Source organism: Notolepis coatsorum (genome assembly GCF_963971535.1).
Source record: "Notolepis coatsorum genome assembly, chromosome: 9".
Taxonomy (NCBI): Eukaryota; Metazoa; Chordata; class Actinopteri; order Aulopiformes; family Paralepididae; genus Notolepis; species Notolepis coatsorum.
In genome coordinates this window covers 68,788,785-68,803,963 of record NC_140173.1, presented here as the reverse complement: position 1 = coordinate 68,803,963, position 15,179 = coordinate 68,788,785, and the positions used below count along the sequence as shown (strand labels likewise).

The 15,179-nt window shown below is 42.7% G+C and overlaps 1 protein-coding gene across 1 annotated transcript in view; it reads left to right on the top strand.

Annotated features, from left to right (window-relative positions):
• The window catches only part of opn4a (opsin 4a (melanopsin)), a gene marked incomplete at both ends in the record, with an annotated part of 308,754 nt that overhangs the window by 92,024 nt on the left and 201,551 nt on the right, over positions 1–15,179 (top strand). The window contains one exon of the mRNA XM_084321904.1: positions 4,242–4,384. Coding sequence (XP_084178030.1) covers positions 4,242–4,384 — 143 coding nt within the window. The remainder of the gene's footprint in view (positions 1–4,241; positions 4,385–15,179) is intronic.

The following is a 15,179-nucleotide window of genomic DNA, read 5'->3' as shown; positions in this document are numbered from 1 at the left end:
GCTGCATTGAGCATGCCACATCAAAGACCACGTGGCGATATCATGCATGCAGTCACAAAACATTCTAATCAAATTGTAATTTTATATGTACTATTATTATGCATACCCAGTCTCCTGTTGTACGGCCAAACGCCTTCACGTTCGTGCATGGGTTCATCATCATCCATGTCGTCTTCCATGTCCATTCTGCCTGACCTATAAAGATATATATATAATAAATCACAGTTAGCATCAATGGTCAAACATTCAATCATAAACCAGGCCATATCTAGGCCGTGCACTTTGCTTTTCATGACATTGACTAAACACATGCATATATTCGCGTTACTGTGTATATACCCCGCGTTACAGACGCAATATAGCGACACAATAATAATAATTCATTGATTTTTATAGCACTTTTCAAAGACCCACATTCGCTGATCATATACATACGCTGCACATGCATATATTAGCTTGCAATGTATCTACAAACATTCGATCATACGAGATACATTCACGCACATGGATTCAATAAACACATGCATATATATATATATATATATATATATATATATATATATATATATATATATATATATATATATATATATATATATATATATATATATATATATATATATATATATATATATATTCGAGTTACACATGCCTTGAATTGACCATTTATTGAATTGAAATTACCTGGCGTCCACTCGTCAATATCATCAGCGATGTCGATCTCAGACTCATCCGAGGTGTGGGAGGACGGCAGCGACACATGCCGGGTCTTCGCAACCCGCTTCCTTGTTGCTCTGACCGGGAGTGGCGCGATCGTTACCGGAGAGCCGGTGGCAGCGGCCACGACCGGAGAACTGATCGGTGCCGGCCTCACCTGAGGCGGAGGTGCACGGCTCGTCCCAGCGGCAGCTGGTGGAACCGGGGCCTGGGTGAACGGCAGTGTAGTCTGGACGTATCGGTCCGGGAGTTTGCCTCTCCTAACCGACTTCCTCGTTCTCCGCATTGTGAATACCTACGCTCAACTATGTACTATAAAAACGGCTATGAAAATCTACTAACTAGTGTTACTAAAACACGGACTAAGCACTTATCTAAAAGTGCTGTACTTGCTACAGTACTGCAACTAATATTACCTGGTACTACAAAAGAAAATAAGTATTACAAAATGAAGAAAATATATTATCAATCACTACTACTACTAGAAATACTATCACTACTACTATCAATGCTAAATGCTCAAAATCAAATCAAATCAAAACGCTAATCTCTCTCTATCTCTCTATCTATCTCTCTCTCTCTCTCTCTCTCTCTCTCTCTCTCTCTCTCTCTCTCTCAATGATAACTGTATTCACAAAATCCGAAGACGCACTGAGCTCACGCTGTGTGTGCTCAGGTTAAATATCAGGTGGGCAGGTCAAGATCGTCACGATCTTTACTATCGACCAATCACAGCAGAGATCCATCATCCTTATAATAATGCAGGTAGATTGACTGATAACATTATACATGTGTTACAACATAGGGCTATGCTTCCACCTAGTGGAATCGAGCGAAGTTGCATGTCTAGACGTTCAGAAATGTGGTAGCAAGATGGCCGCCGATGTCTAGTTCACGAAAAAAAATAAAAAAAAAATAAAATAAAAAATCAGAGAAATCTCGTGAGTGTCACGCAACCACCTAAAAAAAACAGAGAAATCTCGTGAGTGGCACTCAAAGTGTTAAGTATGTTAATATGAGTTTATTAAGTCTGTAATAAGAGTTCATTAAATATGTTAAGAAGAGTTCATTAGGTATGTTAATAAGAGTGCATTACGTATGTTAATAAGAGTTCATTAAGTCTGTTAATAAGAGTGCATTAAGTCTGTTATGAGTTAATTAAGAATGTTAATAAGAGTAAGACCACTGCCATAGATAACATAATACATTCAGCCTCCTGCCCACTTTCACCTTGTTCTGTCTGGATGTCCTAATCGCTCCTGGAAATGCATTGGATTTGTATGGATAGAAAGACAAACTGAACAGCATAACCAGATGCTTTACAAAATGTATTAAAATGTCTGGGGGTTTACTACAAAGGAGTAAATAGAGGTGTGTGTGTGTGTGTTTTTCTTATTTTGGCAATGCAGTTTGTTGGGATAACATTACTTGCATGTGACAATGGGTCTCATTCACCAACGGACTTAGGACAAAAGATCTGTAAGATCTGACAAATCTTGGTCTTAGCGCCACATTTTCGGGCCGATTTTGGGATTCACCAACCGTCCCTTGTCTTGGATTCGGCCCTAACTAAGAGCAGGATTTAGGATCCCTGAATAGCAGCGGTAAGTTGACAGACTGGTGTGCGCCGTGTTCTTAACACTTTCGATGCCAGCCACGCGGTTTGTCGTTAGTTCATGCCGCCAGTTGAGTGCCCGCCAACGCTATATATCGTTTGTTTGCCATATTTTTTTTATTGGCGATTTGAATTCATATTTCATCAATCGAGCCTCGGGTTAGTGCTGCAGAGTCTCTCTGAGCTCAATTGGGAAGATACCGCCCCCTATCGTCTCTCCCTGTGTAACTGCACCCCATTACATTACACTGCTGAAGGGGGGTGGTCAGTTTCCTCATTTTATTTTTCCCTCAAGGCATCTGAAAGATCAATTGTGCTCACAGGCCCGGAAAACGTGTGGATTATGTATTTACAGGACTCAACACTGTAATCAATAAGCGTGATCGATATTTGGAATGGCGATCAGGAATTGGAATAATCTTTTTGGATAACATCTGATCTCAGGTAAGGAATCTATTTGACCAGTCTTAGGATAATCAGACCTGTTTTCACGGAGATATAAGCTTTTTCCCTATGCGTGTGTGTGTGTGTGTGGCTGTGATCGCTGATGAGGAAATGAGAGAATAGATTTTTCAGCCCGCCTCTATAGCGTGCATAAGTACACATATACTATCGATAATCTAGCGTTTATTTGAAAACGATTCATAAATAGGCCGAAAAATGACAATGTTTTTGTGTATTCTAGAATATTCCAGTAAATGCCTTTTATCACGGAATCTTAATATTTTCCTTGAAAACGAGGGCTTTTCAAAATGCTATCAAACGAAAATGAACCGATAAAAAAACAATCCGTTTCGACAATGTTGACTGCAAACAAGTCATTGATAAACGACGGGCAGATTAGACACATAGCCATAATTTAAGAGAGAGAATATGCGTTCACAACGCTATCATTGAAGTGGGTGCTGGCATTTAACAGGGTTTTCAATGTTAAATGGCCGGCACTGAAAGTGTTAATGAACTCTTATTAACAGACTTAATAAACTCATTAACAACAGCACCATTGAACTAAATCTATGGACTCTAATGAGAAGAAAAGATAACAGACAGCAGCATACAGTATGTGTGAACCACGCCAGCTCTAATCTACTTCCTGTCCCCTTTGGACAGGGTAGTAATTAGCACACATGCTGATACTGTCTCAGCTATTTAATGTGGTTGAACATCCATTCCACAGCCACCTCCAGCTGCAATCCCCCCCCCCCACACACACACACACACCCCTCCACCATATCCTGGGATCATCCTAATGACAACCCTTATGAGAGCAAGAATCCAATCAACTCATAATAGCTTTTTCCTGATTTAGGGAGATACTAAAGGGACAGGTTTGAGGAGCTAAAACAAGGAACCACATTCATCTATCTCTCTCCAACAATGAGACACATTTAGAAGAGGAGGTTAGTAGGCAAACCAAAACACACACACATGCAAGGATTATACATGGAGAGATGGGAGAAATCGAATGCCAAATGCAGCCATGTCCTTGAGCCCTATGCAGCGGTTTTGGGCCAAATTGAAAACAAAATAGTTTATGACAAGTACGGTTTGCAACATGGCAAAGATTTGCTTTGGAGTTTGTCAGATGTGACCATGCTGTAAAAGGCTGTCTATTATCTACCTCAGGGCTGTCTCAGGGGCGTCTCAGGGCTGTCTCACTATTAATCAGTACTACTAATTTATATATTTTATACCCAGTTTAATCACCTGTACATTGTATATTACTACTGCACTTTACTGTTACATTTGCACTCTGGTTGGATGCACAACTTCTTTTCGTTGTACTGTACTTGTGCTGTATGATGACATTACATTTTAATCGAATTAATCGTTCAGTGTACACTTGCTATTATTAGACTGTTCTGCCGAATTTCAAGGCTGACATGTCGTTCTCTTGTTTGGCCAGCAGGTGGTGATGGTGCAAGAGGCCCGCCACCCCTTCCCCACAGTGGATGTGCCTGACCATGCTCACTACACCATAGGGGCGGTCATCCTGGCCATCGGCATCACGGGAATAGTGGGCAACTTGCTGGTCATATACGCCTTCAGCAGGTAAGAAAGGGTCAAAGGTCGATCAGAGGCTGAGCTTCCTGTTTAGGTTTGACGTCGTCTGTGGAGTTACCTTTTCGCATCAGGTAACACTGTTGCGTTTAGATGCGAAGCACCTCGTACACCTCACGTTAGCCACTCTGCTTTAATGGCAGCTCACAGTAATGGCACTATTTCCATTAGTACTATATTGACTCAGGGATAATTGGGCTGACTCCTCAGCGGTGACGCAGCACCTCAATATGACAAAGACTGGTGGTGTTGAGATAAACTGAAAGTCAAATTAATCCTAGAAGCTCTGTAAGGACGGCCGTGGTTTGAAATCTCGGCGTTGCTAATAAACATTTGAAATAATTTGTATAAACTGGTCAACACTGCATTATTTCCGGCGTTGGGTGCATGATGCGCATGCGCTGTGATCACACAGCGCAGGCGCACCAGGCAGCCAAATACGGAAATACAGCCGTTTTGAGCAGTGTTGACCAGTTTATAAAAATTATTTAAAATGTTTATTAGCAATGCAGAGCTTGGGTAGGAGGGGTGGGTGGGGGAAACTGTACAACTGTACAAGCAAAACTGAATTGGAATATTGACGAAACCATACTTGGTTCCAAGAGGAGGGTCTCGTGTATTCTTGGGTTAGGTCATTTACTTTACATTGGAGGGGGTTGGGTTAGGACATTTACAGGGGCCAGTTTCGAATAGCAGTCTCCCGTAGGTGTTCTTTGAGAGTGGTTTTGAAAGTGGGTAGTGATTCACATTCCTTTACAGCTTTGGGTAGGGCGTTCCACATTGATGTGGCATAATTGCTAAACGTGTTTAGTCCCTTGTTTGAGCCCAATCTGGGTTTAACATGATTTGTGGAGCTCCCTCTGGTGTTGTGATCGTGGTATTCACTGATCTTTGGGAAGTATTTTGACATGTACATGGGTACCTTAGTGTATCTTGTAGACCAGGCCCATTGCAAGTTGCTGTACTCTGTCGTCTACTCTAAGCCATCCTAGGTTGTCAAAGTGGGCAGGGGTGAGGTGGGTTATAGGAGTAAGGTCAAGCTGTAGTCTGACCAGTTTTGTTTTGAGATGTTTGTAATTTTGTTTTTAGCACCTTTGAGGTGCTTTGGTACCATGAGGTGCAAGCATAGTCGTAGTACCCTTGAATGAGTGCTCCTGCCAGAGTCTTCAGGGTATTCTTGTTTACCAGAGAGGAGATCCGGTACAAGAATCGAGTTTGTGATATATAGGGTTGTTCATTGTACAATACAATTGATACAGTTGATGTTTCTTGTTGATTATTATTCTCTATGTTTTTTAAATAAAATTGTGTGATATTCTATTCCAGTTGTGTTTTTTTTGTTTTTTTTATAGTGATATGCTATCTAGCTTGTGTGTCACTCTCAGTGATGGGCAAGCTACTTGGAAAATGTAGCAAGCTACACTACAAGTTACTCTCGATTAAATATAGCTAAACTACAATGGAAGCTATCCCCAGAGAAATGTAGCAAGCTACACTACAAGAACATGGCAAAAATAGCTAGTTACATCGGCACTACTTTTCTTTTTTTTTTTTTTTACTTTGTGATCAAGTTTACACCAAACAAATAGGCAGGCAAAAAAATAGCTCAGTTTGATTGTTTATTATAAAACTGAAACAAGCCCTCGGTCTGGCTTTTTGTGTCATCCTTTTAACATGAGGAAAGAACTGTGGAGACGTAATAAATAAAGGCAGTGAAACAATAATAAAATAAACACAAATACATACTCCCTCTATTGGAATGGAGACTTTTCAGCACAGGATAAACTACTGTTTCAACTCAAACCACAGTAGCAAAATGACAATAACCTGGCCAAAGAAAAAGTGCAAGAAACATTTGTCTACAAAATAGACATTAACGAAATCCTATGTAACATTTATACATTCTTAAGTACGGAAATAAGCAGCATGGGGTAATCGGCATTGGAACTTTCACATCGCCTCCATCCTCCCTGAGCAGTTTGCTCACGCATCTGTGCACAGTCAGGTTAGCCAGAACAAAACAGAACTTCTATAAAACTTTCAAAATTGTACGCTCCTTCAGTAAATACTGTAAACTTCCCAGATATATATATATATATGTCTATCTATCTTGCTCTCTATGTATATCTATCTGTACCTCCCTCTGAATTGTCCTCTGTCTGTTCCCATCAAATATGAACTTTATAGGACATGAGAGGCAATTATTATGTATAAATAAAAGGCAGTGAAACAATAATAAAATAAACACAAATATACTCTCTCTATTGGAATGGAGACTTTTCAGCACAGGATAAACTACTGTTTCAACTCAAACCACAGTAGCAAAATGACAATAACCTGGCCAAAGAAAAAGTGCAAGAAACATTTGTCTACAAAATAGACATTAACGAAATCCTATGTAACATTTATACATTCTTAAGTACGGAAATAAGCAGCATGGGGTAATCGGCATTGGAACTTTCACATCGCCTCCATCCCCCCTGAGTAGTTTGCTCACGCATCTGTGCACCGTCAGGTTAGCCAGAACAAAACAGAACTTCTATAAAACTTTCAAAATTGTACGCTCCTTCAGTAAATACTGTAAACTTCCCAGATATATATATATATATATATATATATATATATATATATATATATATATATATATATATATATATATATATATATATGTCTATATCTATCTTGCTCTCTCTATGTATATCTATCTGTACCTCCCTCTGAATTGTCCTCTGTCTGTTCCCATCAAATATGAACTTTATAGGACTTTAGAGGCTATTATTATGTATGTATGTATGTATGTATGTATGTATGTATGTATGTATGTATGTATGTATGTATGTATGTATGTATGTATGTATGTATGTATGTATGTATGTATGTATGTATGTATGTATGTATCTCTGTCTTATCTGGATTAACATCTAAATTGTGGATCGATCGATCGATAGATAGATAGATAGATAGATAGATAGATAGATCGATCCACAATTAAGATGTTAATCCATTAACCAGACACAATTAAACACAATTATATGCTGGCAAGACGTTTACGGAGTGTTGAATGTCCCGTGACTAAGACGGGGAGGACGTGACCCTTTCTGCGCCGCCCCTGTGCCTCAAATAGATCCGCTATCAACTCTATCTTTAATCTTTCAAAATGTTCAGTTGCTATCGCTATTAGCTCTATCTTTAATTTTTCAAAATGTACAGTTGCTATTGCATGCACTCATCTGTGTTTCACCACACACATGAGTGCATGCTTACCAACTGTCCGTCTGCAACACTACTATCACCAACATCTAAGAAGGGAGATCCCCCCTTGAACGGCCCTTCTAAGGTTTCTCTCCTCCACACTGCCTGTGGAGCTTTTTTCCCTATTGTTAGGTTTTAGTGAGTTTTTCCTTACCTTCGCGTGGGGTATGTCTGGGAGTGCTTGCATTCTTTCATTTATTTGCATTCATCTAAAAAATGTTTGGACCCTATGGTGTTCTTGTTCTGTTCTTGACTTATTGTTATGTTGTCTTCTTGACCTGTTTAAAGAAGACCTGTACGGCCTGAGAGAAAATGGTGGTTTTTCAATGTATGTGATGTATAGATTGGGGGGAGTGACCACAGCTAAAACGGTGCCGGGTCAGAGAGGTCGAAGTGCATGCGGACGGTGGAAGCAGGAGACGGTGGTTCAGTAGCAGGGTGATTGTTGTGAGCCACACTGCCAGCGAGAGAATGTTTGTTGACATTCCTCATTAGAACATCTGAGATTAGAGTGTACTGTCTCGACGAGCAGGAGGGAGAGAGGTTCATCTTAATGCAACAGTGAATGAAACTGCATTTTAATGTGTGAAAGGTTAAACGCAGTTGTCATGACAACACGTCACATGACAACCAGAATGCGGGGCCGTCGTTGCGACGACGAACATCTATAAGTCGAACAGTGTTTCCGGGTGTTGAGCAGACTAAAATCTGACTGAGACTAAGAGGGAAGAAACCAGAAGAGACTCTCTCCTCTCGACGAAAGAGAGGGGGGGGGGGGGGGGGGGGAGAATGGCACATCACCAGTAGCTTCGGCTACCACGAGGATGGTTTTAGGCTAACGAACAGGCCTGAACACTATTGGACTGAACAGCAAAAGGACGATAATATGAACACACCGAAAGATCATTAGAAATATACTCTTCAAGGACAATACAATCTGTTAACATCTGAGCTGAGGTTTCTGTTTAGAGAAATAAAACCACGCTTTTCCTTGTAAGGTATTTCACGTTGTCGAAGTGTCGAATTCTTACGGAGGTGGGGAATTATTATGGTTTATGGATTGCACTAACGGGGGGAGATAAGGATCTTATCTACCAGTATCGGAGACGTCAGGATCATTAAAAGTACACAACGCAGAGGAATTGGATGGAGGGCCAAACAGACGAAGACGTGATACTGGCCAGTTTGATCAGAATCTTACAGTTGATGCCGTTGGGACCCGGATTTGCAAGAGATTAAAACAACGGGAACAGTTGGTTGTTGATGACAGCCAGAAAGCAAGAGATAAGAACAACGGATAAAGACTTTTTCAATAATGGGGCGACAGTGGACAACAGTCATCAATGTGTGGGAGAATCATGATCGAAGCAAGGCCGGCCAGCCCTGGGAGAGAGCGGCGAGTCGAGCGGTCAGGAGGCGAACCAGCGCTGTAGGGGAAACAGCGCTCCGATCAAAAATGTGAGTTCACTGTGCACACGGTTGTTTTGATCTTTTATAGCCAAATAAAAACGAACAGATAGTGAATCCGTAAACGTAAACATTTCTAGTTGGACACAGAGAGAGAATGCCAGCTGTAATAATATGAGCAGAGAGCCATGGTGAAAATCGAGGGTGTTATCTACAGAGAATGAAAAGCAAATGAGGCAGGCTGCACAGTTTTGGTTTAAGGAGGGTAAATGCGAGATGAGGAAAGGGGGGGGGGGGGGGGGGCGCTTGAATCAGATCGAAAAATTGTTATGGCGGGACTGTTTTCATAACAGAAGGAAAGTCGAAAGGAGATTGTACCAGTGTGTATTATGTCCGATCAGGCAAGAGTATTAGTCTGAGAAAGCGTCCCCTGATAATGGATAGGAAAGAGAGGAAAAACAGCGGTGTTTTCAGGCCTTGGAAGGAAGGGCAGCGGCCGTTTGTTGAGAGAGTAGCCATTTGCACCGAGTCAAAATGGCCGCAGAGCCACGAGGGGTTTAGAATCAGGAAGTGACCTACAATCCTCTAGACTGAGTTTTGGCCGCCATCTAGGGGGGCAGTGGGATAATACAGGCAAATGGAGGAGTAGGTCGCCACCTAGTGGCGGAGGGGGGGGGGTAGTGCTGGGGAGTTTCCATTACCCATAGGGGAATATTTAGAGTTTAATTCAATTAAGGAGTTTAATTGCGGAGGGGGGGGGGGGGGTAGTGCTGGGGAGTTTCCATTACCCATAGGCGAATATGTAGAGTTTAAGTTAATTAAGGAGTTGAATTTTTTCAAAATTACCAACTGCTTGTGTGTATACACGGTGGTGTATGTGAGAACTTTGTAAAGGAACTCAAAGTGTGGTATATAGAGCGACGGGACAGCTCCAGGGCGACGGTAGACAGCCCCGTAGGGTATATAGAGCGACGTGACAGCTCCAGGGCGACGGTAGACAGCCCTGTAGGGTATAGAGCGACGGTGACAGCTCCAGGGCGACGGTAGACAGCCCCGTAGGGTATAGAGCAACGGTGACAGCTCCAGGGCGACGGTAGACAGCCCCGTAGGGTATAGGGCGACGGACAGCTCTGTTGTATGTTAGATGATAGTACGAGTACGTATGTGAGTTAGGAGCAGGGAACCAACCTGCTCTGTTGTATGTTAGAGCGATGCTCGGTTGTATGTTATTATCATAATAATAAGATCGATATACAGGTTAATTAAATAAGTTTAATTATGAAATAAGAGGGAGTTCGATCTCCAGTGGGGCCTTCTCACACCTAATAAATAGGCAGAGTCTTGAGGGGACACGTCACCAGAAAGAACTGGCGCGCGCTGGGGGTCAACCGTGGGACAAACGTAGAGCGCCGAGTGGGTATCGTTTAGCTGCTGGTGTCACGCCGGAAGACAACAAAACAGGGAACAGCCCTGTAGGATTAGATATGGGTGTTGAGAAGGTGGGGGACTAATAGAGAACAAATAGCGCCATGGGCTGTAGGACACTCACACCGTCCAACAGTCTGAAAGGGCGTGGCCATGGCAGGGGCTTGCAGAGGAAAAAAAATATATAGAGAACGAGCTGCAGGCCCAAAGCCACGGTAGACTAATAGAAAACACAGGGTCGAGTGTACAGAAAGACTGCCGGTGTTGTGTTTCTGCTTTCAAGGGGGGAATGACACCGACAGCGATGGAGATGGCCAGGAGACAGACTGGAGGAGGAGGAAGCCGCAGGGGCCAGGCACGGCAGCCTGGTACACAGATCGTCCACGACGAGAGAGAGGGCCGACGGCGGTGGAGATGAGCCTCAACCAAGATGACCGACAGGGCGGAGATGACCGACGGGGCGGAGATGACCGACGGGGCGGAGACGGCCGACGAGGCGGAGTCCAGCGGTTGCAGGCGGTGTTTGCCCAGGGGAGAACGAGGCAGACATCGGAGGGGGTTTCCCTGCGGAGACGCTGTTTAGAGAGCGTTTTGAAACAACAGAGCACGGGCGGTGAATCATGAACAAACAGGGACTTCCTTTCAGAGTCAATCAGGAGATCGAGAGACGAGACAACAGCGAGAAGTCCTGTGTTCATTGATTAGGAGTATGAGATATAAATGGAGGATTCATATATAAGATATATGTATAGAAGGATATATATATATATAGAAGGTAGATAAGAGGGAGAACAGTAGAACAACAGGATATAATTATTGGGAGCAGACAGGGGGGCTCCAATGGTTATGAGTCGTTGGATGTTGTTGGTTTTGGTGGTCGGTTTCGGTTCCCTTTGTGCACGAAGGGGGGCGCAAACAGACATCAGGCAGCAGGATCACTGGGTTGACCGTGGGCCGTCTTCGTTTCTTGTGCACGAGAGACGAGGTTGGTTTGCTTCAACCACAGGCTATTTTTGGCATAATTAATTAAAAAACCAAATAATGATTTATGATTCTGAAGGGGTGATAAGAATCAAGGGGGGATTGAGAGAAAATGGTGGTTTTTCAATGTATGTGATGTATAGATTGGGGGGAGTGACCACAGCTAAAACGGTGCCGGGTCAGAGAGGTCGAAGTGCATGCGGACGGTGGAAGCAGGAGACGGTGGTTCAGTAGCAGGGTGATTGTTGTGAGCCACACTGCCAGCGAGAGAATGTTTGTTGACATTCCTCATTAGAACATCTGAGATTAGAGTGTACTGTCTCGACGAGCAGGAGGGAGAGAGGTTCATCTTAATGCAACAGTGAATGAAACTGCATTTTAATGTGTGAAAGGTTAAACGCAGTTGTCATGACAACACGTCACATGACAACCAGAATGCGGGGCCGTCGTTGCGACGACGAACATCTATAAGTCGAACGGTGTTTCCGGGTGTTGAGCAGACTAAAATCTGACTGAGACTAAGAGGGAAGAAACCAGAAGAGACTCTCTCCTCTCGACGAGAGAGAGGGGGGGGGGGGGGGGGGGGGGAGAATGGCACATCACCAGTAGCTTCGGCTACCACGAGGATGGTTTTAGGCTAACGAACAGGCCTGAACACTATTGGACTGAACAGCAAAAGGACGATAATATGAACACACCGAAAGATCATTAGAAATATACTCTTCAAGGACAATACAATCTGTTAACATCTGAGCTGAGGTTTCTGTTTAGAGAAATAAAACCACGCTTTTCCTTGTAAGGTATTTCACGTTGTCGAAGTGTCGAATTCTTACGGAGGTGGGGAATTATTATGGTTTATGGATTGCACTAACGGGGGGAGATAAGGATCTTATCTACCAGTATCGGAGACGTCAGGACCATTAAAAGTACACAACGCAGAGGAATTGGATGGAGGGCCAAACAGACGAAGACGTGATACTGGCCAGTTTGATCAGAATCTTACAGGCCCATGGGGACATTAACGTGTGTTGTCGGGCCCTATAAATAAATTTGATTTGATTTGATTTGATTATAAATAGAAGAGTGGTGTGTGCAGTTTCTTTAGAGAAGGACCCTGACCTTACATGAGGTGTTTGTTCACACGACACAAGAGAAGCTTTTCAAAGTTTGCATCCGAAAGACGGTTTCTTTTTGGTCGGAAAACGTCTTTTCCTACACTAAAGAGTCGTTCACAAGCTGCACTAGCTGGGAATCCTGTGTTGTACTTGAGGAAGATCTCCTTCATCATCGGCAGGTTTTGGAACACATTGACAAGGTTGGTTTCGGTCGATTTCAAGTAGGTGTCCACTTCATCCACAACTCTTGTTTGTCTCAGCGATGGGAAGTATCCAGTCACTTCATCTGCATCTTCAGTTGGTTCCTGGCCATCTATTGTCATGGCATCATCTGGGTTCTGAGTTTGACGCTCTTTTACTTCTGCCTTCAGGTTTGACACAACATCAGTCTTCTTTCTGGTGGGGATGTAGGCCAATCTGAACATAGGATGAGCTGCAGAGGCCATGAGCAACCTTGCATCTTCGAAGATGTATCCAAACCTCCGCTTGACCCCATTGATGATGGAATCTACCAGTGGGTTACAGTGATGTAGGTTGCTCTCATTCTTCAACTGCTCCATTTTCTCTAGGAGAATTGTGATTGTTGGCACCAACACTCCGGAGTAGGCCATTCGATCAGACTGTAGTACATCAAGGGCCTTGGCCAGGGGGGCCATAACCTGAAAAAAAGACAAAAAAGAAGAAGAAAATAATGATTCCTCAAACATAATAGTAATAATAATAATAGTAGTGCTGTAGTAGTAGTAGCAGTTTAACCATCAGTTAATAACCTGGGAGGAAAGATCAACTACACTAGTAAGCTTACTGAGATGTGCGTAGTCAGACAAATATATGGATTACAGCACCTGAACACAAGTTAACTTAAGGTCGTAACACCCACAGATTTTCAACCAGCTTTGTATAATCAGTCATTAATTAATTTTAATAGTTATTGAGAGTTTATTTGAGTTAAGGTGTGGCCCGGGCCAGTGATACCATTGAGAGTTTATTTGAGTTAAGTTGTGGACCAGTGATATCATGCACAAATGACATCACTGGTCCACAACTTATCTCAAATCAACTCTCAATAACTGTCAAACTAAATTAATGACTTCAAAATTGTTTACAGTTTTCTGATATACTACTGATGTAATGATACAACAACACTGGTTGAAAAGTAGTGTGGAGTGTTCATTTAAGCACATATCAGTATTTAATTACCTTTACATACTCCTGTATGAAGGAGAGTTCTGTCGCTTTGAAGCGTGGCACCTGCAGCTTCTCACAGGTTTCCTGGAGCTCTTGTTCTTTTCTCAGGATACAGGTATTCAGTCGCTCCATGGCATGGTAAGTGGAGTTCCACCTGGTTGCAACGGGAACTACCAGCTGGCATCCTAGCTTGTCTTTGACTATATCTGAAGCTTGTGTGCTCCTCTGTTGCTTGTTCCATAGCGCCTGGCATTTGCCGATTGTTGATCTTGATATTTTTTTAAATGGCTCTGACTGGGTCAAAGCATCCTCAATGTCTCTTGTAGCAACCAGGTTGAGGGTGTGACAGGCGCATCGTTGATGAGGTGGGAGACTGTAGTCTGCTTCTGGGTCATCCAAAAGTTCTGTGACATTTATGAAGACAGGGTCTACATCCTCCTCCTCCTCCTCCTCCCCCTCCTCCTCCTCTTCTCTGTCTTGGATCATGCCTCTTTGAACTTCTGCAAAGACACTGAAAGCCTTCACAAAATTTGAACCATTATCTGTGGTTGTAATGGTCACCTTGTCTTTTATGTTGAATTCTCTGTGCACATCTATCAACATCTCAGCCAAAACATCATATGTGTGGCGCCCCACGAGCCTGCGACAGGCTAATGCCCCAGAGCAGATGCTTAAGGTGTCTTGGTTTATCCAGTGGACGGTCACCCCAAGGAAGCTTCGGTTGTTTGCTGACCATGCATCCGTTGTGGTACATACATGGTTCTGTTTGGACAAAGTCTCACACAGTGTGCTTTTCATTGATATGTGCACGTCATCAAGCATTCTTCCCAATGATCTCCTTGACATCAAATGCCTGGTGGGCAAAATCTGACTGAATAAAGCCTTGTACTCTGGTCTCTCCACAGTATGAAGTGGATGCAATCCTTGAATGATGAAGTTAAGGATTAACTTGTCAAATCGAGCTTGGGTCATCATGGGGGTATCACTCCTCCTGAAAAATGGTGCTACACTGCCTTGTATCAAATGAACAGCATCTTCCTTCTCATTCTGGGGAGCACTCCTCTTTCTCGCATGCTCACGTTCCTTATCCAGGAAGGCAAGTTTAGCTGGGTGCAGCCTCTACAAAAGAAAAGAAAGAGACCATTTGGTCAATGTTTGATCAGTTTTTATAGTATAGTTTGTTGATTACTTTTGATGCAGTAATGGTCTTTTTCTTTTCTATTCTATCTTTATGTATTATTTATCCCTAAACTCTGCATCTTCTGAAACCTGCCCACTTTATCAACCAAAAACACACTTCTTCAATATCTGAATTTTAACTGTCTTACTTCATTTTACTATTATGCTACCATGTATATACTACTACCAACTATGCTAATATGTCTATACTACTACATTATGTACTCAGAGTATAACAC